The sequence below is a fragment of the Brienomyrus brachyistius genome, unplaced genomic scaffold, assembly GCF_023856365.1.
Source record: "Brienomyrus brachyistius isolate T26 unplaced genomic scaffold, BBRACH_0.4 scaffold39, whole genome shotgun sequence".
In the NCBI taxonomy this organism is placed as follows: Eukaryota; Metazoa; Chordata; class Actinopteri; order Osteoglossiformes; family Mormyridae; genus Brienomyrus; species Brienomyrus brachyistius.
Window position 1 is genome coordinate 962205 of NW_026042314.1, and position 14255 is coordinate 976459.

Genomic DNA, 14255 nt, shown 5'->3' on the forward strand with positions numbered 1-14255 from the left:
CTTTCCTGTCTCTGTCCCGCCTGTCTTTGTTCCTCCTCCTGCCTTTGTCCCGCCGTCCTCTGTTCCTGGTCCCTTTGTTCCGCCCCGCTCTGTTCCTGGTTTCCCGTCGTTCCCTCCCGTCACTCCCGCTCCTTTTGTTCCGCCTGTTCCCTCTGTTTCTCCCTTCCTGGTCTGTCTGTCGGCCTTTCCTGTCTTGTGTGGTGTCCTGTCCTGGCTCCTGCCTCTTTGTCTGTTTTGCCTGTCCGTCTTGTTCCCTGTTCCCCGTTGATTTTTTTTTGCTCTTGTCTTTCAGGTCCTGTTCTGCCTCGTCCCGTCCGTCGCCCCCTTCCTGGGCGCGCCCGGTGTAGCGCGCCTTTGGGGGGGGGTTCTGTGACGCCCGCTCCGTCCGCTCCTCGTGTGTGCCACGCCCCCTAATTACCCACGTGTGATTTCCTGATCGTGCCCAGTCGTGTCTTGTTTCCTGCTGCCTTGTTTCATGTATTTAAGTTCCTGATTTGTACTAACCCGTGTCTGTCATTGATGTTAGTCGGCGTGCCATGTTCCCAAGTCCTCGTCTGTCTAATAAATCCCCGTTTGCCCTGATTCTGCCTGCTCGCCTGCTTCCTGCCCGCTCGCCCTGTCCGTGCGCCTCACCCGCAGACGCCGAGCGTGACAGTAATGGTGAGGTGATCTTATTTACTGGGGATTTTTTGTCTGTCTCTCTGCAGGCTGTCAGGCTGTAGAGTCACAGAAGAAGGCTGTTCTTCCCTGGCTTCAGCACTGAGGTCAAACCCCTCACACCTGAGAGAGCTGGACCTGAGCTACAATCACCCAGGAGACTCAGGAGTGAAGCTGCTCTCTGCTGTACTGGAGGATCCCAGCTGTAAACTGGAGAAGCTGCAGTGAGTACAGAGTGTGTGTCTGACACGCTACAGATACTTATGCATGTATGTGAAGAAGAGGCACCAATAAATAAATGGATACAGCAGCACTATGTCATTCTGCTTCTCCTATAGTGTGGATCACAGTGGAGAGTGCAGGACCAGACCAGGCTTACAGAAATGTAAGTGTGTTTGCATGTTTTTATTAATAATACCATGAATACTATGTTATGGTTGTGGCTTTTTGCACTGTGTGTGGATGGATTTCCATGTTTGTGTTTAGGTGAGTTTCATGTCATTTTAGACAAACATCCAAATGAGAAACAAAATATCAGAATCATCACCAAAAACACTATCAATTCATTTAATTGTTTAAAAAGATATATTTTTTACAAATGCTTCATAGCTGCTCATATTGTCTTTGTGTTTGTGTGGGAGTGTAGGATGGTGAAAATATATTCTGAATTAGTTATACATCTTTAATTTCACAAAAAAAGAATCCTTTGCATTTGTTCTTTTTGCGGATGCCGTGAGTGTATTTGTTTTCTGTGTGAGATTCGTTAGTATTGTCCTAAGGAGGCACCTGTAGGCAGTGACACAAGTGCGAAATGTGAATTTGTATTTTTACAGGCTGGTTCTGGAACCATAATTAATATTCATAAGAGAATATTACTGATTAGTCACTGAATCCCTTAAACCAGGGGAGCCCAAATCCAGTCCTGGAGGGCCAGAGTCCTGCACATTTTTGGGTTTCCCCTCATTTAACACACCTGATTCATCTCCTTGTGCTAATAACCACACAGCTCTTGAGCAGAATCATTTATGGAGGATCAGGGGAAGAACTAAGCTACACAGGGCTCCGGCCCCCCAGGACTGGATTTGGACACCCCCCGCCTTTGGCAGAAGAAACAGGCAGCACATGTTGATGTTAACTGGCCAATCAGGCAGTGCCCCTCTCATAAATATTAATCAGCCAGCCAATCATGCGGTTCTCTATGGAAGCGTATTGCATTCATCGGAAAAAAAAATCAATTCTGTTTTTCCGAATTAATGAGATAATCCCATTTTTCTGAGCAATATTTTTCTGAATTAATGAGATAACCTTTCTGTTTTTCATGATGCACGATCTGTGTAGTTTAATCCGCTTTTATTGATGGTTTGTAGACGGTATTATCATTAGTTTGCCGGCTTTGCGCGGCACCTATTCCGCCCCGCTTTACACTGCAGTGTTTCTCCCAGATCAGTAGATACAGTCTGACATGCTTCACGGAAATAAGCCGATGCATGTGAAATGCATTCAGACCGGCTTTGCTGTGACTAAAGACCATGTCAGACAATCGCTGCAAATACTGGATCCTCATGGAGCGCAATTCCGGCGCCGGAATCATCGTTTGTATCAGAATCCAGAATTCATTTTAAACATTTAATAATATTACTTATGTCACGCTACGTGCCGGACGGGAGATTGCTCAGCAGCGAGAGCGATCAGGAACAGGCAGGAGGCAGAAATCGGGGCAGACAGGGGTTCATTCCGGACAGGTCGACAAACACCGGGTAACATCAATGACAGACAACGGGTTAGTGTACAACAGAGACTTAAATACAGGGAACTAATCAGAAAAGAACAAGACACGACTGGGCACAATCAGGGAATCACACGTGGGTAATTAGGGGGCGTGGCACACACGAGGAGCGGACGGAGCGGGCGTCACAACTTAAATATTCTGTTATTGATGGCCATTTTCAAGCCGCACGCGCCGGAATTAGCGGTTAGAAGGAAAGACACTGACTTTAGTATTGATCTCTGGTGCCGTTTTGTGGTAAATATGCTTGTGATGAATATGTCTGATGAATGTCACTGCTTTGTAATTCTATTTCCCCCTAATTAAGCCGTTAGTTTAGCTCATGCCCCATTTTGGCGGCTCTTCCCTCCGACATTTCCTGAGCTGTTTCATAAACTTCAGTTCCCGCTTCATTGGGGGAAGCTGTGCTGTTTTTATATCGTACAGAAACATAAAGTACAGGCTGCCTGATGGGATTAATAATTCTTCCTCCTGCCTACAGACTCCTGCCAGCTGACGCTGGACCCCAACACAGCAAACAGACTCCTGTCTCTGTCAGGGGGGAACAGGAAGGCAACAAGGAGGACAGAGCAGCAGCCATATCCTGATCATCCAGAGAGATTTGACGGCTGGTGCCCCCAAGTTCTGTGCAGAGAGAGTCTGACTGGCCGCTGTTACTGGGAGGCTGAGTGGGATGGAGATGGAGCCCGGATAGGAGTGACTTACAAAGGGAGTGACTGTCGGCTTGGATACAATGACAAGTCATGGAGTCTGTGGTGTGATCCTGACAGTTACTACGTCCGGCACAATAAGAAACAGACTCTCATACCCATACAGGCCTCAGGCCCCCGCAGAGTAGGAGTGTATCTGGACTGGGGGGCTGGTACTCTGTCCTTCTACAGAGTCTCCTTTGATGGACTGACCCCCCTGCACAGATTCACCTCCTCTTTCACTGAGCCCCTCTATCCAGGGTTTGGGCTTCATTATATAAACTCCTCAGTGTCACTGTGACGTATTGCTGGTTCTCCTGGCGAAAAGGTAAAATCTCTGCTTTTTAACCTTTATTATCCTTTTTACTCTGAAATGTATGTTTGACAAAAATAAATGCCTGTGTTCAGCGAGCTGAATAAACAAGAAAAATATAATGTAACTAAATATAATCCTGAGGAGTGGGGGGGGGGGGTCTCCCCTGTATATGTGCACTTTATATATTTATGTTTATTTACTGTATTTCCTCCCTGTACAATGACAATAAAGGCTTTCTGTTCTGTCCTATTAATGTCCTGCTTCAGCGTCACCCAAAGCATAACTGAGTAACATAATGAAACCACAGTCTGCTGGATTGAGTTAAACTCACTGCATTACTGCAGCTGAACATAACTAACACAATGACACTGAATCAATGTGTATAATAATCATTAAACTGGAGACATAACAGACACAAAAAACACTGTTACTGTCCTGGTTCAGTGGATTAAAGTAAATTAATATATTTGATTAAGTAATGTAATGTAAATGTTAAGTAAAGTAGTTGTCTTGTTACAAAATTAAACCCTCCCCCCCCCATTATAGTCTGGTTATATACCCCTGTCAGACAGAACGAGAACGGGCAGGTGCCCAGGCAGCCTAGCCACCTTCGCCCCACTGTAAAAGGTCTGCTTACCCCCCTCAGACAGAACGGGCAGGTGCCCAGGCAGCCTAGCCACCCCAACCCCATTATAAAAGGTCTGGTTACGACCCCGTCAGACAGAATGGGTAGATGCCCAGGCACACTTACCACCCCCACCCCACTGTAAAAGGTCTGGTTACGCCCCCTTCGGACAGAAGGGGCAGGTGCCCAGGCACCTTAACCACCCTGTTACGTACTGTAAATACTTTGGGAAGGTGTACAGGATACTTCAGTCTTCTGCCCCATGTTCCACTCGCTCCACTCACCTGCTTCGGCATCAGCCCGCCTCCCGATTCCCAGCCACGCCTCTTGCACCCTCTGACTTGGACCTGTCACACCTCTTCTGCCCTCTGACCCTGGCTTTGTGTTCTGATCGACGATCTGCAAACAATAGGGGATTTCTTTAATGTTTTGATTCCTGCTGAAGCTACCAAGTGGGCTATTAAACAGGTCCTATGGGACAAGCTAATTCGACAGGACATCCTACCTGAGTTAGGCGGCTCGCCGAGTGTTGCATCCACTCCCGTGCGATTGTTGGCTGCAGCGGAAGTCAGCGGCAACGATCTGGGGCTGAGGATTCGCATGGATCTGGGCGATCCACGCTCAACCAGGGAGGACCTGCTGCTGAAAATTCGGCTTAGGGAGCTGAAACTGGAGATTAAAAGGCTGGAGTGCCAGGCTCAGTTACTCCGTGTTCGGGTAGTGGAAATAGAGGCTGACAAGGAGGTGGCATTACGCAGGATGAGCATGGGTGAACAAAAGCCTGCGCCCCTTCCACGTAGGGTACACTCATCAAGCGCTATATAAAAATAAATTGAATTGAATTGAAAATGTACAGGTTGTGGCTGGTAGGAACAGTGCTGCACCCCTGATACGAAAGTTGTAGCCAGCCTTCAAACCTTTTGTCTTCTCTGTATCTGTTTCGCTTTGGTCCTTTACTGAAAACTTGCTTGGGCAATATTTATCTATTTACATTAATGTGCACTGCGACTCGTTTCCCGAAAGCTATCCCCATTCGCAGTCTTAGATCCCCGTTATAGTGAAGTTGATCAAATTCTTCACTACATTTGGCCTCCCTAAGTACATGTAGTCTGATCAAGGTATCAACATCAAATCAAAACTATTTGCCCAAGTGGTTCGTGAATTGGGAATTCGGCACTCAGTATCCAGTGCTTACCATCCAGAACACCAGGGGATGCTGGAACGGTTCCACCAAACGTTTAAAAACATGCTCCGCACTTTCTGTTTAGATGCAGGGAAAGACTGGGATGAGGGTGTGCCCCTCCTCCTCTTTGCTATCTATGAAACTGTCCAGGAATCGAATGGGTTTAGCCCTGCTGAGCTCGTGTTTGGTCATTCGGTTCGAGGTCCCCTCAAAGCGCTTCAGAAGCAGTGGTTGTCACCAAAGAAACCTTCGCCATCACAGTTTGAAACACAACAAAAGTATAAATATTTTTCACAGTTTATTGGAATTAAAAATGAAAAACTCTGCTATAGAAAGCACTAAATATGATGTGGTGCCTATGCAGAGTTAACGGAAATAAAATTTATAAAATTTATTTTTAACGCTCTGGGAATGAGGGCATAGTCGACCGCGTATCTTTCCCGTGTATTTCAGTTTATATCTCACTGAAATCTTTATCTAGAATCATGAAAAAAGACTGACTAAAAGCGTAATGTTTTCTTTTCAAAACATCCATTGTCGGAAGTATTAAAGTTTTTAAAATTAGGTTAAATCGGCAAAACAATAAACCATGTCACCTTTCTTTGTTTTACCTGCATGGGGGCCGTGTAGTGCCCCTTTCACCATAACATGGCTATTCACATTCACATTCTAAATAGCCGCATTACTGCGTATTTAACCTGCATTCGCACGCGACTGAACAGCGCTACAGTGTACACAGGTATGAGACTTGCTGGTATATGTTGAAAGTGGCAACACTGGCGCAAAGCTTCAGCAGCACATCTGTGTGCCATATTGTAGCCGATCACTGTAAACACCACCCAGGCATGTGCTCTTGTTTATTTGAGTCACAATGGGCGTATTCACATATTTCTTTACCCAATTACAACTATCGGATTATCATGCTATTATCATGCGAATAGCGTTATTTGCAAGTGGGAGGGCGATCAGAGCTGCTTCGAGATGCAGACCCTTAAGTCAGTCACTCTTGTTCTGTTTATTCATATCACAAAGCTGTAAAAATATATTTAGTTTCGACCAATATATATTTCAAAAGTAGACCATCCAAGGTGTCTGAGGGTGTTTTTTAAATGTTTACATGGCAAAAAGTAGTTATGTAAACGGTTTGGCGAAATTTCTGTCAGATCCCCGCCGACTCCAGAAGGTTAACCCACTTGCCTCCTGCCGCCCAGTCTGACATCATGTCCCTTGTAGGTAGGTTTCGTTCCTCGTTTTTGGATACCCCTTCATGTACTTCTGTTGTAGAACACGATATTGATGTTGTCGGTCACCTCCCCGTTAAACAACACCCTTGCCGTTTAAGCCTGCATAAGCGTTCATTATTATCACAAGAAACTAAGAGCCTGTTAACAACGAGTCTCGCTGCTCCCAGCAGCAGTCCCTGGAGTTGCCCGTGTTTGCTCATCCCCAAGCCTGACGAGACGTTCCGTTTTTGTACTGATTACCGAAAGGTAAACGTCGTGACCAAACCTGATGCTTTCCCGCTCCCACGCATGGAAGATTGTGTCGATCAGATAGGGTCTGCCAGGTAATTGTAATTGGAAGCTGAGTAGTCTCCCATACAGCCTTACTTGGAAATACAGCAGTTTGATACGTGCTTCACAGGACTGACGTCATTTCCGCTGTTTCCTGTGAGAGGGATACTGGTTGCTAGCGCGCTAACTTTGAAACTGTAGATATCACCTAAATTATAATTCTAATTAATTCATCGGGAAACAGCTTCGCAAGCTCAATAATCCTTAATAATTCTCCAAAAATTTCCCAACCCTGGCCTACGCAAGCACTGACCCATGATCTCTGTTCAATCAAGAAGGTGCTTCAAGCCTTAAAGCCTCAGTTTTCCTGTTTACCGTAAGTACAACACCGTGTCTCCTGTTCTGTGTGCAATATGCTTAGCTATTCTTCTCCAGTCATTAGCGGTACTTATACATGTGAGCAGTGTCAGTTAGTCGCTAGGCTGACGGAGAAGATTGTAGTGTTAGAGGGACATATCCGGACGTTACATAACATTCAGGAGAATGAGAGTTTTATTGACTCAGTGTTAGCGGCTCCGGATATGTCCGCGATAGCCAGTAAGTCTCCCCCTGCTCCGGCAGCAGAGCCTTCGCAGCAAGGCGAGTGGGTGACGACCCGGCGGCATAGTTATAAATCCAAACCAAACTTACACCGGCACCATTCGCCTATCCGCGTTTCCAACAGGTTCTCCCCACTCAGTGAAACTCCCTCTGAGACACAGTGCTAGTGCTCTAGTAATTGGTGATTCTATTCTAAGAAACGTGAGAGTAGCGACTCCAGTGACCATAGTAAATTGTCTCCCAGGTGCCAGAGCGACCGACATCTCGGCAAAGTTAAAAGTCCTGGCTAAAAGTAAAAGTAAATACTCTCAGATTGTTATCCACGCTGGCACTAATGATGTTCGATTGAGGCAATCGGAGATCACTCAGGCAAATTTTAAAGAGGTGTGCAGCCTTCCGAAGAAGATGTGTGTGTCAGTAACGCGCTCTGGCCCCATCCCTGCTAGACGTGCTGATGAAATGTACAGCAGATTATCGTCGCTACATCGCTGGCTGTCAGAATGGTGCCCAATAAATGGTGAGGGTTATATAGACAACTGGCGGGTGTTCTGGGGTAGGCCTGGGCTTTTGAAGAGGGACGGTATTCACCCCTCATGGGCTGGTGCTGATCTCCTGTCCAACAGCATAGCTCATAGTCTCCAGGCAAATCGCTGACTAGCCAGAGCCAAGTCCAGGCGGCAGGCAAACCGGCATAACCTACCGCCTGCTAGTCGCTTAGAGTCGTCACCTAGGGTTCATGTTACTGGGACTGTGTCTGTTCCCTGCACTTTTAATCGTGGAGGTCTATTCCACCGTAGTGTATGTCATAATAACTTAATAATAATTAAACCAAAACTGTTATTAGATAATAGGTGTAATGCAAGGCTAAAACTTGGACTTTCGAATGTAAGATCACTGGCTCCTAAGGTGCTACTAATAAATGAAATGATTACTGATTTTAGTCTTGGTCCTTATACCTTACAGAGACCTGACTTAAACCGAATGAATTCATGGCACTAAATGAATCTACTCCAGTGGAATACAGTTATAAGCATAACCCTCGACCAAATCGCAAAGGTGGTGGTGTTGCTGCAATTTTTCAGTCCAATTTAGGAGTGTCTGAGAAATGTGGTGTGAGTTTCAGCACATTTGAAACTCTTGTTCTTAGCCTTGCTGGCTCATCTCTTTCTAGTTCGTCACCCCAAATCACCATGGTTATTGTGTATAGACCGCCTGGGCCGTACAGTGATTTTCTTAAGGAATTTGCTGATTTTTTAACAAACCTGGTGGTCAGTACTGACAAAGCCGTTATTGTGGGTGATTTTAACATTCATATGGAGAAAGATAGTGATCCTTTAACAACAACGTTTTCTGCCATCCTAGACTGTAGGTGTTTGTCAGAATGTAGTCGGCCTACTCATGCCTGTAACCACACCCTGGATTTGATTCTTAGCCATGGTGTCCTGGTGGATCACATATCTATTATACCTCAGAATCCTCTGCTCTCAGATCATTACTTGTTAACATTTGAAATCCAGTATAGCCTCCCGTTGACCACCACTCCAAAGTATAGAATCAGACGTTCTATTACCGCACTAACTACAACATTTATGAAACAATTTCCACAGTCCTTCAGACTTACATCTGAAGCATCGTGTGTAAATGAACTTGAACAGGCAACTTCAAACATGGAAAAATCCCTTCACAGCACTTTAGATCTTGTAGCTCCGTTTAAGAGGATAAAGCATAGCAATAACAAACCTGCCCCCGGTACTCTGATAATACACGTGAACTCAAACAGGCATCATGCAAGCTAGAGCGCAAATGGTGCTCAACTAAACTAGAAGTTTTCAAATCTGCCTGGAAAGGGAGCCTCTAAATACAGACAAGCACTAGTGACTGCTAGATCTGTGTATCTCTTAAGATTAACAGACATGAACAAAACCAGTCCTAAATTCCTATTTGAATCCGTGGCTAGGTTAACACAGAATTCCTCATTAAACTCGGAAGTCCCTGTTTAGTTTGGCGTATAGGGACACTAGTTCTAGCTCTAGCTAACTCTTCACTCCCAGTCAGACCTATAGTGTGAGGTGTAGAGCTTGGGTGGGGATCGGTGCCATTGGCTTTTGATTAACTGGACTGTCAGTGCTGTCACTCTAGCTTCGCAATCACTTGTGGAGCTGGAGTGCTGACATTTCAGGGACTCCCTATGCCTGCATTCCCACTTGCCACTCCCTCCTACTGATGCTGCTATAGCCATATCTGCCGGAGCTTGTACATTAGACTTCATATTGCACTCATCTAGCTTTTAGCACTGCCGATAGCCTCCTCTACTTTGACTAATTGTACATTTTATTTCCCCTACTCCTCCTGGGGGGTGATGCCTGGAGACCTCAATCTATCAAGATGTCCAGCATACCACCACCAGTGACGTCCCTGCATCCAGCTCGCCGTTCTGCCTGTGTCATCTTCAATGTATGACCAGCTGCCTTACCTCTGGTTGCCTGCTGATTGGAAGAAGACTTGGCACTGGCTTGTCATCACCTCCCTGCTCTCCAGTTATTTCTCAAATCTTATGATTGAGACAGTGTGACTTGGCACTTAACCATCTCTCCTATTTGACTTTCCCTGCCGGCCCCTGGAGGATGGGCTCCCCCTTTGAGTCTGGTCCCTCCCAAGGTTTCTTCCATCTTTGGAGTTTTTCCTTGCCACTGTCACCTATGGTTTACTCTCTGGGGGCTTTGGGTGCGGGTGCTGTAAAGCGCTTTGAGACAATGTAATGCTGTGATAATGCACTATACAAAAATAAATTTGTTGTTGTTGTTGTTATGTGACCAAGCTAGATCTATTTAAAGGTTATTAGCAGGTTCTGCTCACCCATCAAGCATCTGAAATTTCCGCTTTTGTGACCCCTGATGTGTTCCTTCAGTACACTGTTATGCCGTTCGAGTTACGTAATACCCCGGCTACTTTTCAGTGGCTCATGCAAAAAGTGCAGGGTGATGTCCCAAACTGTGAAGCGTATTTAGATGATGTAGTTATATATTTAGATTCATGGGACAAACAGATGCAGTCCCTAGAATTATTTTTTGCTCATTTAAAAGAGGCTTTGTTAGTCTTAAACTTGGAAAAATTTGATTTCTGACAGGATACTGTTAGTTACTTGGGAAAATTAGTGGGACATGGTGTGGTGAAGCCACTGGCTATCCGGTCATTCTCCATCCCACAAACGCGTGAATTGAAGAGGTTCTCCTTCAAGAAGACGATCACGGTTTGGATGATCCTGTGTGTTACTTTTCGAAAAACATTGTGAAACACCAGCTATCATACAGCATAGCACATTTGAAAAGGAGGCCCTAGCTCTTCTCTTAGCCTTACAACATTTTGAGGTTTATGTGGGAGATGGTGCTAATTTAATGGTCGTACATACCAACCATAATCCTTTAGTTGTCCTGCCTCATGTGTTGGGCACTGATTGTACAAGTTTTCAATTTAGAAATCAGACATAAGAAAGGTGCCAGCAATCTAGTAGCCGACGCCCTCTCGAGATCCTAACCCTTTGCTTATTTGATGTGGTCTGTTTGTTTGCTTTTGTTTTTGGTTCTCTATGTTCTCTTTTGTTTATTATGCGAGTTTTGATTTGGGGTCTGTGTATGTTAGTGAACCCTGTGGGTTCACTCTTGTGTGGGGGGTGTTACATGCCGTAAGTACTTTGGGAAGCTGTACAGGACACTTCAGTCTTCTGCCCTATGTTCCACTCGCTCCACTCACCTGCTGCAGCATCAGCCCGCCTCCCGATTCCCAGCCACGCCTCTTCTGCCCTCTGACCCTGTGTTCTGGTCGACGAGGATAAAATCTGCTGCGCACATATACCTTGAGCTCTTGCTCATGCTCTGTCTTCTGCTCTTGCCGTGTTGGTTTGGTTTTCTTCTGATTGACTTTTGTGTATGTTTGGTTTTCCAGTTTCTGATTTTCTGCTCCGTCTGTTTTTGTACCTTTGCCTTTGGTTTGTTTGTCTTCTGGTTTTGACCTCTCGCTTAGCTCCTGACTGCTCTCTTTGCCTCGCCCGTTCAGATACCGTGTTTCGGCCTGTATGTTTTCTGTACATGTCTGTAAGGTGCGTAAGGAGAGACTGCCTTTTTGTTTATGCGTACGTGGTGTTTACTGTGGTTTTGGTTAGGGAGTTAGATTTAGTCTTTGTCATTTTGTTTCCTCTTGTTTTCATTACCTTTAGAGTTAGCTTAGTTTGGGACGTGTTCGCTAGCTGTTTGTTGCACCTTGTATTTCTAAATGTGTCTGTGAATAAATATACAAAAAAAGACCTCTTTGTGTCCCGTGTTCCCTTTTCCCATCCCTTGGTTGTCTCGTTTTCACCTCTCCTTTCCCTTTACCTTTCTGTGGGTCCTCAACCCTAGACTGCGGATCATAACACACACTCACCCCATTATAAATGGTCTGGTTACGCCCCCGTCGGAAAGAACGGGCAGGTGCCCAGGCACCCTTATCCCCCTACCCCACTGTAAAAGGTCTGGTTTCGCCCCTGTAAGACAGATGGGGCAGGTACCCAGAGACCCTTATCCCCCCCCTGGTTACACCAACATCAAACAGAATGGGCAAGTGCCCAGGCAGTCTTGCCACCCCCACCCCACTGTAGAAGGTCTGGTTATGCCCCCATCAGACAGAACGGGCAGGTGCCCAGGCAGCCTTGCCACCCCCACCCCACTGTAAAAGGTCTGGTTGCTCCCCCATCGGACAGAACGGGCAGGTGCCCAGGCAGCCTTAGCCCCCCACCCCACTGTAAAAGGTCTAGTTACATCCCCGTTGGACCCGCTTGCCTCGGTAGGGGGGTCGCGGGCGGGACTGGGGGACTCGCTGCCCGTTCCCCTTCTTTGGGCCTCCCCCCCTTGGCGCCCTCTTAGTCCCTCGCAGGCTTCCTCCCGAGTTGCATGGGTGTTTGTCTCAGAGATGCGTGGCTTTGACCCCTTATGCCATGGGGGTGTTGGGGTGGCCTCGTTTTCCTGGTTCCTCCTGCCTTTGCCTTGGGTCGGGGGGTGGGGGGCACTGTCATGCCCCCCAGCTGCATCAATTACCAGCACATCCAATGACAAATCAGTTCACACCTACACTTGCACATACAAGAATGGGTGCATGCAAGGTTGATCAATATCATTACTAGATTCCAGAAATCAGATTCTTATGGTAAGAACCATCCCAGACTGTAGAGGGCAATATAAGTATAAAGGTAAAAACGGTAGAGTTAGTCTACCTGCTGTTCAAAAGTGTGTATATGTTCGGTGGCAACGTGGTCTCAGTAAAAACTGGGTTATAGCCCCATACTCTGCTGTCCACATCATCCTTCAGTGAGAAGGATATTACAGAATGTCTGAACATTTACACGCCTGCGCATACCTTCATATCTACATGCCTGTATCTCTACATATCAACATGCCCATACATGCCTGCACTGGAGAAGTTAAAAACACGCTGCAAATACAAAAAACACATGCAACTGTTAAAACGTGCTGTAAATACAGAAAACACATGCAACTTTTAAAATGCGCTGCAAATACAGAAAACACATGCAACTTCTAAAATGTACTCCATTTGAAAGTTAAAAATGCGCTGCAAATACAAAAAACACATGCAACTTCTAAAACGCGCTGCTAATACAGAAAACACATGAAACTTTTAAAACGTGCTGCAAATACAGAAAACATGCAACTTTTAAAACGCACAGCAAGTAGCCACAACACAACCAAATAGAGCCAAAAGACAACAGAAGTGTTTGCGGAGGACGCTTTTTTACGCCGTACTCTTCGAAGGAACCACTGGCGATAATTTACAGGTCAAAGGTTCTCTTATACTGACTGTTAAAACAGAAGCTGTGTGGTAAATGGTAAAGGTGATGCGTATGACTGTAACTGCCGTAGTGTAAGCTAGAATTGCTAGTCCGGTTAATCATAAAACAGCAGCCAATGACTGATTACTCTGCATAGATTTTTCTTGAACAATGCAGTTTTCCCGATTAAAAGCAAAGTTTTGATATTTAAAACATTATTTTATACAGCCAAAGTAGACTTTGTGAGTTAAAGCAGCTTTCACTCTGTTTTATCAGATCATGTTTGCAGAATATCCCAACATTTTGTGGCTCCTTTCTACAAACCGCACATGCTATTGGTACGTTTAACTTAAATTTATTTTGCTTAGTCATATATACTTTTATATTATTTGCTCACCTTGATTAATTAAGGATTTTAAAACAATCCTTAAAACTCCAAAATAAAAGGCAAGTCATTCCATAATTATCAATTTATCCAAGGGTAAAATTAAATGTTTGGCTTGGGAAGTCCTGAAATTGTCTTTTCTCAGATTTTAGTTAATGTATTAGCTTGATTTCTGTTAATCAGGCTACCCGCAGTCATGGAAAACCTGGAAAAGTTTTGGAATTCTTGGATAGAGAGAAAAAGTTTTGGAAAAGTTTTGGAAACTAGCCTTGTTAATTTTTCTTTCCTGCTTCGTTCCGCAACGTGGTAACGGAAATGTACGAGTCCAAGTCAATAGTTAACTTGGATCTAACTACAATATTTAGACCCAAAATTTCAGGTACTAGATTTTAGATTTTATTTTGTCATTTTTCCTTATACAAATACTGTTCTATCTACTTCAGTCTTACAAACTTCTGGGTTTTGGAAATTTTGGACTTATGGACTTATGTCCGATGTCCCCTCAGAAGATGAACTTATTAACAAGTATTTCAAAGATTACTTTCTGTAAATGAAATACCACTGAATATAATTGACTATCACTTTATCCTTGTCTTCCAGAGTCTTCGTGAAATAAAAACATGCAGCTGTTTGGATCATGCTGGAGGGCCTGTTAATACATCTCTGCAGCTCACTCAAGGAT

The 14255-nt window shown here is 45.0% G+C and overlaps 1 protein-coding gene across 6 annotated transcripts in view; it reads left to right on the forward strand.

Moving 5' to 3' along the window:
• Window positions 1–14255, forward strand: part of LOC125722471 (NACHT, LRR and PYD domains-containing protein 12-like) — a 243911-nt gene that overhangs the window by 38489 nt on the left and 191167 nt on the right. For 2 of the 6 annotated variants that reach the window (XM_048998635.1, XM_048998633.1), the window contains exon 10: window positions 708–881. The exons of 2 other annotated variants lie outside the window; for them this stretch is intronic. In XM_048998635.1, the coding sequence (XP_048854592.1) occupies window positions 708–881 (174 nt within the window). Of the gene's footprint in view, window positions 1–707; window positions 882–995; window positions 1043–2924; window positions 3677–14255 lie in introns of those variants that run through there. 2 more of the 6 variants (XM_048998636.1, XM_048998639.1) reach the window with 2 other exon arrangements.